The 17,596-nt window shown below is 38.6% G+C and overlaps 2 protein-coding genes across 4 annotated transcripts; one reads left to right on the top strand and one right to left on the bottom strand.

Moving 5' to 3' along the window:
* Positions 1 to 826: 826 nt before the first annotated feature.
* On the top strand, positions 827 to 7,617 carry sfxn4 (sideroflexin 4). Of its 2 annotated transcripts, XM_022196335.2 has the most exons (14): positions 827 to 991; positions 1,102 to 1,167; positions 1,284 to 1,340; positions 1,428 to 1,454; positions 2,251 to 2,305; positions 2,870 to 2,895; positions 2,982 to 3,035; positions 3,116 to 3,178; positions 4,092 to 4,160; positions 4,271 to 4,361; positions 6,152 to 6,267; positions 6,348 to 6,433; positions 6,520 to 6,637; positions 6,714 to 7,617. In XM_022196335.2, exons 1-14 carry the CDS (start codon positions 953 to 955, stop codon positions 6,789 to 6,791), a joined length of 945 nt encoding a protein of 314 aa, XP_022052027.1. In that variant the 5' UTR covers positions 827 to 952; the 3' UTR covers positions 6,792 to 7,617. The 2 variants fall into 2 exon arrangements, with proteins under 2 accessions (XP_022052027.1, XP_022052028.1); XM_022196336.2 differs by lacking the exons at positions 827 to 991; positions 1,102 to 1,167 and adding an exon at positions 1,694 to 1,756.
* Positions 6,975 to 16,035, bottom strand: dennd10 (DENN domain containing 10). Of its 2 annotated transcripts, XM_022196333.2 has the most exons (10): positions 15,856 to 16,035; positions 15,719 to 15,773; positions 14,342 to 14,538; positions 13,403 to 13,482; positions 13,174 to 13,322; positions 11,434 to 11,545; positions 11,252 to 11,352; positions 10,983 to 11,090; positions 10,808 to 10,902; positions 6,975 to 9,757 (listed from the first exon to the last, which is right to left on the bottom strand). In XM_022196333.2, the coding sequence occupies exons 2-10, from the start codon at positions 15,762 to 15,764 to the stop codon at positions 9,590 to 9,592; spliced, it is 1,056 nt and encodes a 351-aa protein (XP_022052025.2). In that variant the 5' UTR covers positions 15,765 to 15,773; positions 15,856 to 16,035; the 3' UTR covers positions 6,975 to 9,589. The 2 variants fall into 2 exon arrangements, with proteins under 2 accessions (XP_022052025.2, XP_022052026.2); XM_022196334.2 differs by lacking the exon at positions 15,856 to 16,035 and having other exon boundaries at positions 14,461 to 14,538; positions 15,719 to 15,736.
* Positions 16,036 to 17,596: the final 1,561 nt, after the last annotated feature.

The following is a 17,596-nucleotide window of genomic DNA, read 5'->3' as shown; positions in this document are numbered from 1 at the left end:
AATACATCAGGCTTTGAAGTTGTGAAATTGTTTATACTTTTATTTTCATTGATTTGTACCAGCTTTTAATTGCCTTCCATCAGCTTAATTATTCATCCAATATTTTTGTCTTATTTCACTGTGTGCGTTGGTCTGTAAATCCAGTTCTGCAACCCAACGCTTTGCCAAGTCTTGTAGGAATCATAGCTGAACAAGGAATCGATTTGGCATCAAAATCACAATCTGAAACAATTCAATTATTAAACTCAAAATTAAATTTCGAAGATACATTATGAAGTATGTCTGGCCTAGACATTGTTTTTATTTATTTATTATTGTTATCATTATGACCTACTGTGCCTCTTTGTTGTTGTGAATATTCATATAATTTATGTAAGATAGTTATATTTATTTAAATAGTTTAACTCAATCATAGCTGTTGTGATCATTGTTCTATCTTCTACACCAATTAAAACTAATGTCAAATGTTTGCCAGGAACAGTTCATATCTTTAAGTTCTTCTCCTTTAATTAGAATGTAGAGCAGTAATGATCTGAGGGTGTCTCATGTGGTAATACTCATTTAAATTAATTTTACAGTAGCTAAGTGTTGAACCCAAGCTGTAAAAAAAACTGTTGTAAATTGCAAAGTTTGCTAGAAAAAAAAACATTTTCTCTACAAAAATTTGTCATTGTGACTGCATTAAAAGCAACAACCAGAAGCTGTTCCATGTGAAATATCGTGTTGATCATATGCCACCTGACGGCTTGGGCATACAGAAATAACAGTCTCTGATTTTTCCGACGTCCCTGAATGCACCATAAAGCTTCCTACTCTGAACACGTGATTGAAGGCGGAAGGGGTTCGTAAGTGACCTCAACAGCATGAGAAAACCATGTTTGTAGGATTTGCACTGCAGTAGTGTTGCTGTCAGTGTTTGAATGTATGAAAAGTAAATGTTGTGTTTGTTCTAATGGATCCTAATCTGCTGCACTGGAGAGACCGGGGTCGGGTGAGTTCACACAGTTTAACATGCAGGTTATCATCACCGAGGGTGGTGACAGTGAAGATATCTAGTTCCTGTAATATTATAAGTGGTAACTTCTACCCTTCCTTCTTCAGTCTTTCTTCCGCCGACTCCAGACGTGGATTAATCTGCTTGATCCAACCCTCCTGCTCTCCTCTGATGTAAGTAGCACCTGCTGCAGAGATCAGTAGAATAAACCTGATGTTTAACTGGTGACTCTGCTGCAGAGATCAGTAGAATAAAACTGATGTTTAACTGGTGACTTTGCTCTCCTCAGCCTGAAATAGAAAAAGCCCACACCCTTATTGGAAGTTCACAGCCACAGGATAAAAAGGTCGGATTATATTTACTACTCAGTGATCAGTCAGCTGCAAACCTGCTGCAGATTGTTTACATCTCTCTGGTCTGTTTCCTCCTCTAGGATGAATCTGCGCTGACCCTCTCACTTGTAAGTCTCGCCAAAATAGCATTTGTTTAGTCTCTGAATGAATGAGAACACACTGATATTTCTGTCTGTAAACATGAATAATTTATCAAGGTATGATAGCACCACTGTAGCTATTGGGACATTATGCTATTCTCTCAAATTGCTTCATTCATATATATATATATATATATATATATATACATACATACACACATTACTGTATACATAGACATTATCACAGCCCTGTGTACTACTGTCAGGTTAATGGGTGATGGAATTTTGTGGTCAACCAGACAACTTCCATGTCAACTAACTCAATAATAGTAAGTGATTGTCACATCTGGGTTATTTCCTATACACACTACTGTTCAAAAGTTTTGGGGTCACCTAGACATGAAAACTCACACTTTTATTCATGTGCTAATATAACTGCACAAGAGTTTTCTAATCATCAGTTAGCCTTTCAACACCATTAGCTAACACAATGTAGCATTAGAACACAGGAGTGATGGTTGCTGGAAATGTTCCTCTGTACCTCTATGTAGATATTCCATGAAAAATCAGCTGTTTCCAGCTAGAATAGTCATTTACCACATTAAAGATGTCTCGACTGCATTTCTGACTAATTTAGTGTTATCTTCACTGAAAAAAAAAAAAGAAATTCTTTCAAAAATAAGGACATTTCTAAGTGACCACAAACTTTTGGACAGTAGTGTATTTATCTGTAGTAAAGTAAAGCTACATTTACACAAGGGCTGACAGCCGTGTTGTTCAGATGTGATCTGACAGAGTTTATTGTTCTACTTTGTGTTTACAGTCGTCTGTCCACGCTGATTCTGGTGCTGCTCTTCCAATAGTTTTCCGCCCTCCAGGTAACATCTGTAACATGAAGGCTCTTCCAAATGTTTCAGTAGTTTTCATTCATTATTTAAACGAACTTAGGATACAAGGAATTCATACAGCTTGTGTAGCCGTTTGAACTGTTGTTGTAGAAACTATAACGGTAGAGTAAACCGGACTTTAGGAAAGCATCTTAAGAGTTTTAAAGACAGGTTTGATCAGCTGTGTTCAGTCAGTGAAGGGCTGCTTTTGCCAGAGTTGTTCCTGTAGAAATCAGGAATTACTTATATATTTCAAATTTTATGTATTCAGCTTAAGCTTTTCCTGCACAGAGTAATCTAGCCACATCCAAGAGGTTTTAACCAGAGAAAATCACCAGCACCAAAATACAAAGGAACAGCTCTAGAATTTAACAGGAAAATGCATTGAATCCTCTCAGTTCTGTTATTCTTTGTGGGCCATTCTGAACAAAGAAAACCCCCAAAACATGCACACAGGATACAATGTGTTTCATAACTATTTCATGTAGTATCACATTCATCGTTCAAAGTAGAGTTATGATGTTAATGCCTCTCTGTCTGTCCTTTTCTTTCTAGCATTTCTGCCAATAACTGCACCTTTGGTACGCGTGTTGTTCATTATGTAAGCGTCACTTTTATCCCTCTTTGTCAATAGTGGTTGTAAAACAAAAGTTGTTTTTTTTTCTAGGTTGTTGCCAGCCTTTTGCCACATAGCGGCGTCAAACCGGCTCTGTTTTGGCAGGTAGTGAAGCACATTCATCATATTAATGAAAACATGAGGCCTTAATGTTAATAATGTTATATAATAACTTGTTCTTTCAGTTTTTGCTGCAGAGTTACTGTGCAGGGTTCAACCATGCCAACAGAAATTCTTCAACAGAGCAGGTATGATTCTTCAAAACATGTCAATAACACAAACATACAAACAAAATCCCCAAATACATAGCCTGTCTAAAAAACGTCAATACCTGAATTTAACTAAGCATATAGGTAGAAAATGAATGCATCTCTGGATAGGAATAAATTCTGTGACACTCCAGAAGATTATCGAAACGATGCCACAGTGAATGAGTGTCGTTTTCAGAGCTAAAGGTGGTCCAATGAAATACTAGACTGGGCAACTTTTGTTTCGGATGGGCAGCACACATCAAGATGCTAGATAATGAGATGGTTAATATATTAAGGAGACTGCCAGGAAACTTGGGGTAATAAGTCAAACGTGTTAAGTCTTGCTTTTTTCAGCTTAAGTTTACATCTAAAATTAGATTCTTTGTGTGATCTATCAAAAGTTGTGCATCCTTTTATTTATTCTTTGTTTGAACTCGTCACTATATCCAGCTGATCCAACCCACCGATACTCGACTCATTACCAGAGGAAACATCAGCTCTCGGCTCCCTGTTAGATTTTGAATTGATTTTAAAAGGCCTCAAACAGCTGTGCTCCTGAATACATCTCTATTATGTGTCCTCTCCATCAGTGAGAGCTGCAGATGGAGCCCTGCAGGTGACTGAGCTCGTGATAAACAGTGATTGGACTTCTGCTATTAGAGCCTCAATCTATAGAACTCTCTGCTGTTTGAACTCAGACACACTGAGTTTGTAGCTTCATGAAAGTTTTTGAACCAGTTAATAGTTTTCATTCCTGATTAATTGAGAATATTCATTGGGATGTTTTTACCTTTCCCTGTCCATGTCCCTCAGCCTAATGCTTCATTGCTCTCCATTTCCTGTTGTCCTTCATGTAAAGTGTTCCTCCTGTTTGTGCTTCACTCTATCTGTCTTTATCTCCCACCACCAGGACAAGAAGACGTCTTTGAAGCAGCTTCTGTTGATCGCTGGAACAGCTTCCTACACATCATGTGCAGGGGTGTGTGTGACCTGGTTCTGCTGATATCTACTCCAATGTTTCAAGGAAAGACTTTGCCAAGTGTTGCCTTTTTTGTCGTCATTGTATATTTCCTGTGTTTTCTGTTTCAGGCCCTTCCTCAGATTTTCATTAACCGACTCCGTATAAGAAGCCCAGCAGTCCAGACGTTCTTCAGGTCATTATTTCCAATCCCACTTTCAGGTAAGACTTTTATTCAGAAAGACAGGTCAAGTCATGGCAGTTATTTTTATAGAGCTCATTTAAACACAACATAATGTTGACCAGTACATCTAGATAAACACTGAACAAGGGACATCAGGGTACCACAGATCTGACAGATTAGCTGGAGTTGATCCATTCAAGCACTTCTAAACGAGTAACAAAATGTTGTAGTCAGTCCTGTACTGATCAGGTAGCCATGTGAGGATGTCAGGACAGATGAAATGTGCTGCATTCAGGATCCCAGCTGCAACATGTTAAACCATCTGTAACCTGGATATTAATACCTGACTCACTCTGATGGACAACAAACTGAAATAGTCCAGCCTGGATGTGAAAAAAGTGGGAGTGGCCTTCTTAAGATCTTTAAAGGAAAGGCCTTGACTTTAGGTAAAATCTAACTTTGACTACTGGTTTGATCTGCACATATAATTGAAAAAAAAAGACTCAAAAAAACACCCAGGCTCTTTATAGAAGTTTTCCAGTAGGGTGCCATAAACACTAAAATACTGCGGCATAAATAGTGTTGTACATAGCCTTGTTTATACATTATAAATTCACCCTGATGTCAGACAAATAGTGTTTAATTACTCTGCCAAGGAACGCGCCAGAGTTATGTGACGATCAGCGTACGTTTGTCCGTCTGTTTGTCTGTTAGCAACATTACTCAAAACTGGACTAACGGATTGGAATGAAATTTTCAGGAAAGGTCAGAAATGACACAAGGACCAATAATTATGTTTTGGCAGTGACGCGGCTTATAGTCTGGATCTACGGATTTGTTAAAGATTTCTGTATCATTGCGAGATGGCGAAAAGGAGTCACTGTAACTGTGACAAAAAGTGAACACTACGTCAGCTGCCTGCTGACGATCACATGATCCTGATCCTACTACAAATCCACCGCTGCAGACTTATCCGTCGGAAATGATACAAGGAACAATTGATTAAATTGTGGGGGTGTTTCAGAGTCCCATCAGTTCCTGCCACCTTCTACATATTTACACTGGGAAAAAATGCCCCTCTCAAAACAAGAAAAAAATAACTTATTTTAAGAAACTTTCATCTTGAAATAAATGAAAAATCTGCCAATAGAACAAGTGAAAATGGCTTGGTAAGATTTCTTGGAATAAGATATTATACTTAGAATATTGGGATCTTAAACTTAGCTGAGAAAACTTATTTTAAGCTATATTTTACCAGGATTGTCAGGCTTAGGTGTCTTAAAATGAGCCAGACATGCTATAAAAAATAGCAGTTTTTCACTCAAAAATCGATTTTGCTTTCATGTAACCTCCTAATTCGTAATGTATCAAACTTATTTTGAGCATTCTTGTAAAATACAACTCAGAACAAGATAATTTCAAGATTGTTTGACTTAAGATATTTAAGATGTGTTGTCTTAAAACAAGTCCCTCCATCGTGCTGAAATGTCACTTGTTAAGTGAATTTTTCGAGCAGGGGTGTGTATGGCATAACGTGTGTATGACTGGTCATCTGATGATCATAAAATGTGTACACAATGTGCTACACATCCTTGACGAAATAAATAAATAAAAAAAAATATTTTAAATCAAGTGTGATGAGACATTTTGACTAAAGATAAGACAAATAGACTTGGTAAGAATTTGAGATTTTGCAGTGTAGGTCACGCAATTCGGTATCTGTGCATCATGGACACACGCCTGTGCTCAGTGTAAGGTCATTTTCATAACTTTTGTTCCTTTCCTTACTGGCAAGCTTCCATCACTAACATCTTGTGCAACTCCCCAGCTGCTCTGGCCTTCTTCAATGTGCTAACTATCAGAAGTGAGGAGTCAGAAACTGGGATCCAAGTGTTCGACCGCAATGGAAATCCTGTGGGCATCTCTAAAGCAGCAGCAGAAAAGGTTTCAAATGGCCTAAATGGACAGCAGTAAATCTTGTCTTTCAAAACTTTCCATATTAAGTTTTTTTCCCCCGTTATCAGGCTGTGATGGAAACTGCGTTATCTAGAGCGGTGCTGTTTGGTACGACTGCTGCTGTTCCTAATCTGCTGGTTTTGCTCCTACAGAGGTTGGTGACTGTTAAACTCAGTTCAGTCTAAGAACTCCTGTTTAAAAATCCCTGTCAGGTTGGACTGAATACATTTTCCTTTGCAGAACAAGACTCTTCCAGAGGAACTCCCTGCTTGCTGCTCCTTTCCGGCATATGAGCGTTGCATTTGTCCTGGGCCTGATGGTTCCGGTCTCATTCAGTCTCTTTCCACAGCTGGGAACGGTGAGTTCAGGGTCCTCGGCTCGCCTCTAATGTTTTCCTCATGATGAGCTCGGCTATCACTGACCTTGTTTTACAGATAAAGAGGGAAATGTTGGAGGAGGAGCTGCAGGACAGAGCAGCTGGTGGACGGTTATTCTACCACAGAGGACTCTGAGGAGCAGCCAGACACACAATCAACCACAGCACATGGTGCCGTTACTGATAGCATGACAGTAAAATCCTCCTGTAACATCATACGGCTGGATAAGTTCGATACGTGTAACAGACTCCAACATCAGATGTAGTATTCATGTGAGATATTTTGTTTAAAAGATATTTAATAAAACAAGCAAGATGCTACTTTTGATAGTAAATTTATTTAGTTGGAACATTAGATGTATTTATAGATATAGCAAATCTTACATCATGAAAATACATTTAGTTTGAAAGTTACATGAGTGTTTCTGTATTCTCGCTGAGATCTGAAAATACTTTGACACAAAACCATCTGTTTGGCAATGTGGCAGAAAATAGACTCAACAGGAATCTAACTGAATTAAAAACAGACCCTGAACAGTGAGACATATAATGCAGCATACACTCACCGGCCAATTTACCAGGTACACTTATAAAATTAAAAATATTAGGAACACTTTTCAATGTAATACAGTACAGTAAGCGCTGCCAACCACCATGGCCTCGATAATAAAGTAGAATTTAAAAAAAAGAAGAAGAAAGTAAGGTAGAAGTAGAATTTGTGGCACAGCTGTTCCACTGGACTGAAGTACATTTCACACCTTTTAAAGAGGCTGGTGAGTGAAGCTTGATGTGGATATGGAAGCATCAACCATCTGAACCTTTTTAGAAAAGTGTGTTTGAAAAAGCCTCATGGCACGACTCAGTTCACTTGTATTTCAGTTGTTTGGCACTAATGTCATTAGTAAAATAGAAAATGTGACACTGTTAGAAAAACAAACAAAAAATAAAATGTGTGCAATGTCTGTTGTAGCTGCGATTCGATGACCACGTACAACGCAGTTTCTACCAACTAATTAATAGTAAGTGCTCGTCACATCTGGGTTATTTCAGACATGCACTGCTGTTCAAAAGTCTGGGGTCACCCAGACATGAAAACTCATTTTTATTCAAGTGCTACCATAACTGCACAAGTTTTCTAATCATCAGTTAGCCTTTCAACACCATTAGCTAACACAATGTAGCATTAGAACACAGGAGTGATGGTTGCTGGAAATGTTCCTCTGTACCCCTATGTAGATTTTCCATTAAAAATCAGCCGTTTCCAGCTAGAATAGTCATTTACCAAATTAACAAAGTCTAGACTGTATTTAGGATTAATTTAATGTTTTCTTCAAAAATAAGGACATTTCTAAGTGACCCCAAACTTCTGAACGGTGGTGTATTAGGGTGAGACTCTTCACAGTGGACACTCACTAATTTCATCCAAGATTTGTGATGTTTGGAAGTTTGCACTGTGGAGAGAACATCTGGAAAACACTGGCAGATGTACCAGCTGATCAGCTCATTTGTCTTTACTCCACAGTCTTACAGACAAAAACTGCAGCTCCTTATTGCCCATGTCTGCAAATGTTAGAGGATGACACTTGCATTGTTTTGTAGTTTGGTCAACAAATCCTATGAAAAGACCATAACCAACACTGCACTCGTTCATCTTTATGTCTGCAGCAGTCAGCCCAAAGCAAGTCTGTAGCATGACTGAAAACAGTTCTGGGTATTGAAATTAATCCATTACATGGGTGACTCTATGTAGCATGCCAAATAAAGATTTAGTGTGTCCCAATACATACTATGTCAAATGCAGTATGCCAGCTACACCAGGCTGTCCTGTGACATCCCGTCGCATTTTGCAGTATACAAGACCTCATGCTTTTCTGCCCATTCTCACCCACAATGCTTTGTGCAGCAGACAGAAGTCATATCACGGTGTAACAAACTTGAGCTGCTGAGATTGCAACAGATGTATGAGCAAGGTGCAATGTTATGACGAAGTACTATGTTCCAATTGTATGCATGCATCTGTGTGTACTTCAAGCTGCAGTATGTATCAAAAGGGGATTTAAAATGTAGGGATCATTTCATATTTTAAAAAGGCTTAGTAGCTTCTTTAAACAGCTGGGCACCGAGGACTTCACAAAACACTACCTAAAAGCCAACCAGTAGTGCATTTGTAGGGAACTACTTTCAGTTGTGTATTATTACAGCGTTATGTGAGAGTCACATGGTAAGTAGATTAAATATAGGTCTGAGAAGTGGATGGAATATGAAAGTGCCTTAAACATACATTCTTTCTAACGACCAGCAGGCGGCAGCACCTGATAAAGTAAAAAGGAGTCCGACTGTATAGAAACCTATGAGAAAATGAACCTACTGTTCACTTGATTTGTTACTCAAGAAAACATTTTTCCAGTGACTTTATCGTCTCAGTTGCTCGTTTTCAGACTTTATGAATATAATAAATCACGCTCTTGTTCAGAGCGAAACAGACTCGGTATGCTTTCTGGTAGAGCTATCGTGATTGACAGGTCACTATGGTATGTGGAGCGTCCTCGAGTTCTCCGTCAGATCTTCACCCCTCGTTCTTTTTGTCCACAGTCCAGTTCATCACACTGACAGATGTGCCATTTGCTTGTGCTTTTGCAACTTTATGGAAACAGTGAAGCTCTATGGCACAGGGAAGATACACTATCAGGCTTTGGATGCATTTGGTTTTGGTCTTTTCATGGAATTTGTTGGCCATAAAATTGTTGAATTCTGCCAAGCTTACCCTCTTGTTCTGTGGTCCTGCTGTTACAAGAGCCACTTTGATCAAACCTGATGCTAGTGACACTTTTCTTTCCTCACATTAAGATCTCTGTAAGAAAGTGGCTTTCAGGAAACCGTAATGAAGAGGATGCTCACTGATGCCACCCTGCAGTAGAGCACCTGAAAACATGTTTATATCCGTAAGAGTTGCTCGGCAGCTGCCAAATGAAAGAGGAAGTTCTCTGTGGCCGGAGGGAAATGACGCTGCTTTAAACCTTCTAGAGTGATTTTAGAGTCTTCACACTCGTTAGCCAGGGCAACCAGGTTGGCAAGGATCTCCTTTGTCTTGACAGAAATGTCCTGTAAATGAACATGTAGACATCTGGTCAGATATAGGACAATATTTTTTTTACAACTGATGAGTACTACAGTACAACACTGCAAAAACTCAAAATCTTACCAAGTCTGTTTGTCTTATTTTTAGTCAAAATGTCTCATCCCACTTGATTCACGTTAAATTCACTGAACAAGTGACATTTCAGCAAGATGAACTTTTTAGACAATGCATCTTAAATAGCTTGTTAAGTCAAACAATCTTGAAATTATTTTTGTTTTAACCGTGGTGTCATCCTGCAGGTCAAAATTGACCTGTTTTAAAGTTTAAAAATGTGGAAAAAAAATTAAAAAATGTTCACAGTGAAACTTCTGATGTCCACATTTGTAACATTTTTGGGGAAATTTATGAACATTTTTTGGTGGAAAAAAGAAATGTTAAATGTTTCTTTCAGAACATTCACATAAGAATCAACCAAAATCCAGCGAATTTCACTGGATTTTGGTGGATTTTTTTTGTGAATGTTCTGAAAAAGTATTAGAAGCTTGACTGATATAAATGTAATCACTTTAGATGTTTTGAAGATGTTTTTGGAAGATTTGTATTCATTTTTTTGAAAATATTTACAATTTTTAATTTTTTAATTGTTTTTATTTCTTGCCAAATTTGGGGATTTTTAAAAAAAAAAATGAAGTAATGCTTTCAGGGAAACTTGTGGGGAATTTTCTTCCTGGAGGTTTTGTAATTTTTTATAAATCTGGAGAATTTAAAAAAAAATAAAAAAAATCAGACAAGGAAACATTTTTGGTGCCGTAAATGAGGACAACAGGAGGGTTAAGACACCTAAACGTGTCAAACCTGGTCAAATATAGCTTAAAATAACTTTTCCCAGCTAATTTTAAGATCTCGATATTCTAAATATCACATCTTATTTCAAGAAATCTTACCAAGCCATTTTTCACTTGTTCTATTGGCAGAATTTTTTCCACTTATTTCAAGGAAAAAGTTCCTTGAAATAAGTTTTTTTTCCCTTGTTTTGAGAGGGGCATTTTTTCCTGTCAGTTCAGTGTTCTCACCTTAATGACCTGACTGTCTGACCTCTCAGGATCCTCTGCAGACTGAACGATCAGCTGCCCAATCTCCTTGTGCAACTTCCCCATCGCCATGGCTTCTGTGGTGACATACTGAACATCAGTGAGGGGATCTAAGCACTCCCAGAAACATACTGCGCTCCCTCTGAACATGCTGTACCTTTGGCGCTCTGGGATACTGTGATGACACTGTCTGAGAGGTTCACAAACACATCGAACAAGTCCGATCTGTTGCTCACGTCTGGATCTACAAATCCTGCGATGTATCCTGTGGAGAAAACCGACATGTTGGAGTATAAATAATTCATTTTCTCGCCATTGCATCACAGACGTCGCAGCACAGATGGTGGCTAATCTCTAGCCGTGAGGAGGAAACTCTGCACAAAGGTTTCCTGGTAATGAAGATAATACAGCAGGAGGCAGCCTCACCAGGACATTTCTTTAAATCCTCCAGCTCAGCATCAGTCAGGTGCACATATGGGTGCAGGATGGACCAGTCTTTCCTGTGCCAGGTCAGCGCCGGCAGAACTCTGAGGAGAAACGGAGTAAAGAGTTACCTACATATGACAACACATTCCACCACCAAGTAGCGATGAAAGTCTTAAACTCACCTCGTAAACTCCAGCAGCGCTTCAATCCGAGGGTGATGGACGACGATCCTCTTCTTCAGCATCAGAGCGGTGTACAGGATGATCGTCTCCATGCCAAACTGAGACACCACATCTGAGATAGAGCGGAAACAGTAAACTGGATGACCAGCTTTCATCTCTGGAGGAATCTGGGCTGTGTGCCAAGAGCAGTTTTATGAACCACTTTCACTTTCTCTCGTGTTGTCCTGCTGTTTCAGACGCTAAAATGTCCTCTCTATATGCATCACAGGTGAGGACGAACATAAAACAGGTTTTTTTCTGCATTCCTCTACTTAACATTTTGTACCTGTGGGAGCCATTTTTCACTATTTGCTGACATTTTTTAGAAGTTTTTTATGCATTCATTTTATAGTGGCAGGGGAGAGAGATAGTAAATGTGAAGGAAGAGAGCAGGGGAATGAAACGCTGAAAATGATCCCCAGCCAGGAAATGAAGCAGGGAAATGCTGCTGAGAACATCTGAGTTCATCTGGTATGCACCCTAAACACTCAGCTCTCTGATCGCCCCTGTCTGCTGACATTTTATACGCCAAATGCTTCAACTACTCAAAAAACAATCAGCAGAGCAATTAATAATGAATGTAAATGCTAGATGCAGCCCTACCTACACACATATACTACGAATACTTTATCGTAGGCTCGACTTATTCTACCATAATTTAAGGCTGCAACTGATGACTCATTTTACCAGTTGCTTTAATTTTCTTAATTAATCAATTATTACTCAGCTAAGGAACGTGGCAGAGTTACGTGACGATCAGCGTACGTCTGTCTTACTGTCCGTCTGTGCATTACATTACTCAAAAATGGACTAACGGATTTGGATGAAACTTTCAAAGAAGGTCAGAAATGACACAAGGACCACCTTATTAGATTTCGGCAGTGATGTGGTTTATAGTCTGGATTCACAGATTTGTTAAAGATTTCTGTATTATGGTGAGACAGCGGCACGGTGTCACTGTAACTATGACAACAAGTGAACACTATGTCGGCTGCCTGCTGACGATCACATGATCGCGATTCTGCTACAAATCCAACACTGCAGACTTATCCGTCAAAAAAGATACCACTGAGCATCCTTAGCGGAATACTGCGCTCTCTGGGTGCTTTTCTTTTTTCACATGTGAAAAAAGATACTTGATTTACTATCATCTCTGCAGGGATGTCCTGGCTCAGAAGGGCCTTTAGAAGGCGACTACACACAAAAATATGCGTGATAGGCCTGTGTAAAGTAAAGACAAGGGCTCTGTTGCTATATTTAAAAGAAATCGATTTATCTTCCTGTTATTTCTGAACATTTCATAAACAGAAATGTCTAATGTGCTTGACTAAATGACACTCCATTGAACAAAGCCAATATTCTCAAACAATATTTTCAATTCTGATCATTTTGTTCATGGTGAGCAGCCTTTAACGCAACCAAAATCTCTTTAGGACGGTCTCCAAAAATTCCTCCTATGCAAGAAAAACCTGATAACTGGCAACAAACAAGCCAGAACAAACTCCCTTATTCATTCTGGCCAATCACAAAAGCCCTTTTAAACCCATTTTTAACAATGGGTTAAAAATGGCAAGACAGTAGATTGTGTTTCAGGTGATCAATGAATCAACTGTAACAGTGAAAAGTTTAATGTGTCAAGATGAGAGAGAAATCAGGCAAAGGTGGGCAAAATCTTTCCCTCTAACAAACATGATGTCTGACCTTTGATTGAACCTGCCAAGTACGCTTTCCGAACATCATGATCCTTAATGAGAAACGAGCCGTTTTCATCACTCTGACAGATTCCTTTGGTGAGGACGGCGATGTAGGCTTCCATCATCTTCACTGGACTGCCATGTTTGATGTACATCCTGAAGAACAGATTCAGTGTATAAGTGAAGTCCAGAGTCCAATGACCATTAAAAAGCTCCTTATTCACAAACATCTTTACCTGCAGAGTATTCTGCTGAGTGCTGCATACTTCTCAGGGTTGAAGTCTTTTGCTGTAACAACTATGGAAAAATGGGTGACCTAGAAAAGGAAAAGTAGAGAAAAAATCAATACAACTATTTCAGAAAAACATTCTCAGCTACAAACAGTTAGTGCTGAAACAGTTGATGAAAAACAGAATCTAAACTGACTATTCTGCTATTAACTCTTTAGGTCATTTATTAAGAAAAGATTCCACATGATTGCTTCTTCCAGTTTTTTTCTTTTTTTAAATGTGAGGAATTCCTGTTTTCTCCACTTAGAATTTTGGGCAGCTCACTGGACAAAACAATCAAATGAACAAATTTATCATCAGCTGCTCAGACAGTTTTGATTAATTGGTTTAAGTAATTAAAAAAAAATCTAAATTCTCTGACTCCAGGTTCATAAATTTGATTTTTTTTTCTGGTTTCCTACAACAGTAAATTATGTTTGGGTTCTGAACACAACATCTTGGAATTTATGAAACACTGATAAAAATTTTAAATGATTTTCTGACATTTTATAGATCAAACAACTGAACGATAAAAATAATCAATAAAATAACAAGACGACATGGTCATCAATATCCTCCGCCACATGTAATGTCTATGAGTCTATATCCAAAATAGTGATCAAGGGCCATAACTCTGTTAAATATTATCGCACAGGTCTCATTTTCGAACTTGATCAAGGTGTCCATAGTGTGAAGCTACACACTAAGTTTCGTAATCCTAGCTGTAATAGTTTCCGAGAAAAGCTGTCCCTTTCATCTCGGACAGACGGACGGACGGACAGACGGACGGAGGCCAAACATATATCCCCCTTTTCCACTTCGTCGAGGCGGGGGATAATAATAAACAGATTAATCAGTAGTGCAACCTATCAGTAACTACGGTTTCTCTGCATGAAGACGCTGTACCTTGTTCAGTGCTGTAGGTTCCTGCACCTCCGCTGTGGTGATGTAGTACCACGTACGACAGAACTGACCAAACACAAAGGTGTGGAAATTTCGGCCATCCTGTGTCAGACAGCACTTACTGAGCAGGACTTGTCTCAGTTCGGAGCCCACAGATGGATAACACCACACCCACAGCGTGTCTCCATTCACATCTTTCTCTGGTTGAAAAAAAAAAAAAACATCAAAGAGGAGCAACACACACAACCGCTCAACAGTTTGGGGTCACTTAGAAATGCCTTTATCTCTTTATTTCTGCTATTTTTGAAAGAAAAGCAGTTTTTGTTCAATGAAGATAACAATAAATGAATCAGAAATACTGTCTAGACCAGGGGTGTCAAACTCATTCTAGTTCAGAGGCCACATTCAGCCCAATTTGAGCTCAAATGGGCTGGACCAGTAAAATCACGGCATAATAAGCTATCAACAATGACAACTCCTACATTTTCCCTTTGTTTTAGTGCAAACAAGTACATTCTGAAAATGTTCACATTTGAGGAATTATCATTTTTACAACAGACTACCAACAACCTGAAGTTTCTTAGGAAAATACATTTATTTTCAACAAAACTATGTCACAGATCACAGTGTATCTACAAAAACACAAAACATTCAGGCGCAGGCATCAGGAACTGAACAATCTAGTATTTTACTGTATGATCAAAACAACTTGTCAAGTTCTCAAAATTAGTTTAAATTTACAGTTTTACAAATTTACAATTTGCAGCTGATGTCTTCTTTTCACACTTTGCAAAATCATCCCATGGGCCAGATTGGACCCTCTGGGGGCCTGGTTTTGGGCCACGGCTGTATGTTTGACACCACTGGTCTAGATATTGTTAATGTGGTAAATGACTATTCTAGCTGGAAACAGCTGATTTTTATTATGTACATAGGGGTACAGAGGAACATTTCCAGCAACCATCACTCCTGTGTTCTAAAGCTCCATTGTGTTAGCTAATGGTGTTGAAAGGCTAATTGATGATCAGAAAACCCTTGTGCAATAATGTTAGCACATGAATAAAAGTGTGAGTTTTTATGGAAAACATGAAGTTTTCTGGGTGACAACAAACCTTTGACTGGTACTGTATATGAACCTGAACACAGTGAAGGTTTTGTGGGAGTAAATCTGCATCCCAGTGTGGTCTGGCTGCATTCAGGAACCCACCAGTGAGCAGCTCATTAATGCATTCAGGCCACACATGCAGCAGCAGTGAAGCCCTGCTGTCAGGTCACACTGTTGTCATGTGACTCTAATGCACATTCAGACAGTCTGAGGTGAAAACTTCACCTCACAACCAACCAAGAAGCAAGAGAAATGAACCGAGAACCGAAACTTACCGATTAACCCGACGCTTAACATGAACTGCGTTTCAGTCGTTGCCATATTCCATACCTTGAAGAGTTCAAAACACAAGTTAGCAGCAGACCAACCTGCAGCCTGCTCCTCTGTGGGCACTAATGCAGCTGTGAGTTACCTTGAGGGCTCCTGCAAGGTCGAAGCACTACAATACGATCCGAGGTGAATTCAATAGACAAAAAATGTTCAAACTTGTTTGTAATCCGGGTGTGATTTCTGCTGTCAACAGACTTTCCTCTCTGCGAAATCTCTTCCTTATTCCGGGACTCAGTGGGAGGAGACTCCCTGCTCACAGCCAATCACAGCTCTGCAGCTCTGCTGCGACGATGCGTTCAGTTACCTAAGATTTTTACAGTACTAGAAAAAACTGCTTGCACTTTAAACTAGAGGCTGCTGTTCTGCTTGGATCAGTCAAATCTGTACTCTCTGTACAGCAGCTAATATAGTCAGTGATAACCATGAAATATAAGATATGTGTTAAAACCAATTTCTTGTTGAATAATAGTAACATTTTATTGCAACTACACACTTTACAACATGCTCTACAAAAAGAGCAACAGTTAAACATTAAAAACAACAATGAAATATTGAAAAAAGTCAATAAAACGCTAGAAGAGTAAATAAAATTCTTTATAATGGCAACAATAAAACACTAGGAAATAAATTATAAAATATTATATAACTACCTTTCTTCACAGGTGTTTGTTTGTTTGTTTGTTTGCTTTTTAAAAAGCTTTTTAAACTGAAGCAATCTCCCAGGTGCTCTGACAGTCAAGGGGAGGTTGTTCCAAGGCATTCTAGCAAAAAACAATAAATAAATAGGGAGCCAGTGTAACTCAGCTGCTGTACAGACATATTCCTTGCACCCACACACTCAGAGATTTACACAAGATAATCAAGAATGCAGTGTTAAGTTTTGGATTTTCACTATTTTAATCACCCCAATACCCCTGCAACTAACTAAGTATAGACTACAAAGAATTGTGAGCAATGATCATAAAATATAGGATAGTCTTTTTTTATGTTGCAAATAATCCCTGATAACCCTGGATTTATCAAAAAGCACACAAGATTCACTAACTTTAAGACTGTTGTGAATTTCCAATACAGCAAAGAAACTTTCATTAGATTCCTTTGATGATTTTATATCATCAGTTACAGCATCACGTCTGTGATAGGAGTGTTGCAATAAGGTTTGGAGATGATTTAGACAGCCTGCCTTCATCTCTACGTGAAAAAAAAATATTAGTCCATTGCTCAGACCAGATATTGGTACCATCTCAGGTGACCAAATCTAAGTGGTACAAAAATGTACATTGGGTTAAAATAAGTGCATTACGATGTGATAGACTTTCCACACTGGCAGCTTTATCACTTATTTGTGAAACTGTCACATTCACCATGAGTGCTGTATTGCACAATCTATTTAACCCTCTGAGGCCCACAGTTGCAAAATTACAATAAATAAATAAATTTAAGGCTGTACCTATTTGTGACTGAATGTAGACAAACACTACATTTCCCAGCATCCCACACTGTGAACTGCAAAATTAAAACATTTTTGGCAGGAAAATATTAATGCTGTAAGACATACCACATTCCAAGTTCAAACAACATGTCTGTCTTCCACTGACCCCTCCAGCTCTCTCTTTTGGAACAATTTCAATCATTTTCCAAGTAAGTATCTGACCTGTAGCATTTTTTTCTTCGTCCTTAAAGATGTTTAGTGATAGACAACTCAAGTTATTTTTTAAAAAAAAAGTATAATACAGATGAATACAAAATTATTAGTCACGCTATGACATTTTAGGGTTTTTTTTAATCCCAAGTGCTGTTAAACACATCAAGGAATTTTTAGC

The sequence above is a fragment of the Acanthochromis polyacanthus genome, chromosome 15 (assembly GCF_021347895.1).
Source record: "Acanthochromis polyacanthus isolate Apoly-LR-REF ecotype Palm Island chromosome 15, KAUST_Apoly_ChrSc, whole genome shotgun sequence".
Classification (NCBI taxonomy): domain Eukaryota; kingdom Metazoa; phylum Chordata; class Actinopteri; family Pomacentridae; genus Acanthochromis; species Acanthochromis polyacanthus.
This window is presented reverse-complemented; position numbering and strand designations above follow the sequence as displayed.

What these genes read in the sequence shown, in the direction of transcription:
- sfxn4 (XM_022196335.2), top strand. Translation starts at nt 953, where the DNA reads ATGGATCCTAATCTGCTGCACTGGAGAGACCGGGGTCGG. An exon ending in CCCTCCTGCTCTCCTCTGAT is followed by an intron (nt 1,168 to 1,283) that starts GTAAGTAGCACC and finishes TGCTCTCCTCAG; the next exon opens with CCTGAAATAGAAAAAGCCCA. An exon ending in CTGGTTTTGCTCCTACAGAG is followed by an intron (nt 6,434 to 6,519) that starts GTTGGTGACTGT and finishes TTTCCTTTGCAG; the next exon opens with AACAAGACTCTTCCAGAGGA.
- dennd10 (XM_022196333.2), bottom strand. Translation starts at nt 15,764, where the DNA reads ATGGCAACGACTGAAACGCAGTTCATGTTAAGCGTCGGGTTAATCG. An exon ending in CTCAGCAGAATACTCTGCAG is followed by an intron (nt 13,323 to 13,402) that starts GTAAAGATGTTT and finishes TCTGTTCTTCAG; the next exon opens with GATGTACATCAAACATGGCA. An exon ending in GCGCTGCTGGAGTTTACGAG is followed by an intron (nt 11,353 to 11,433) that starts GTGAGTTTAAGA and finishes GTTTCTCCTCAG; the next exon opens with AGTTCTGCCGGCGCTGACCT.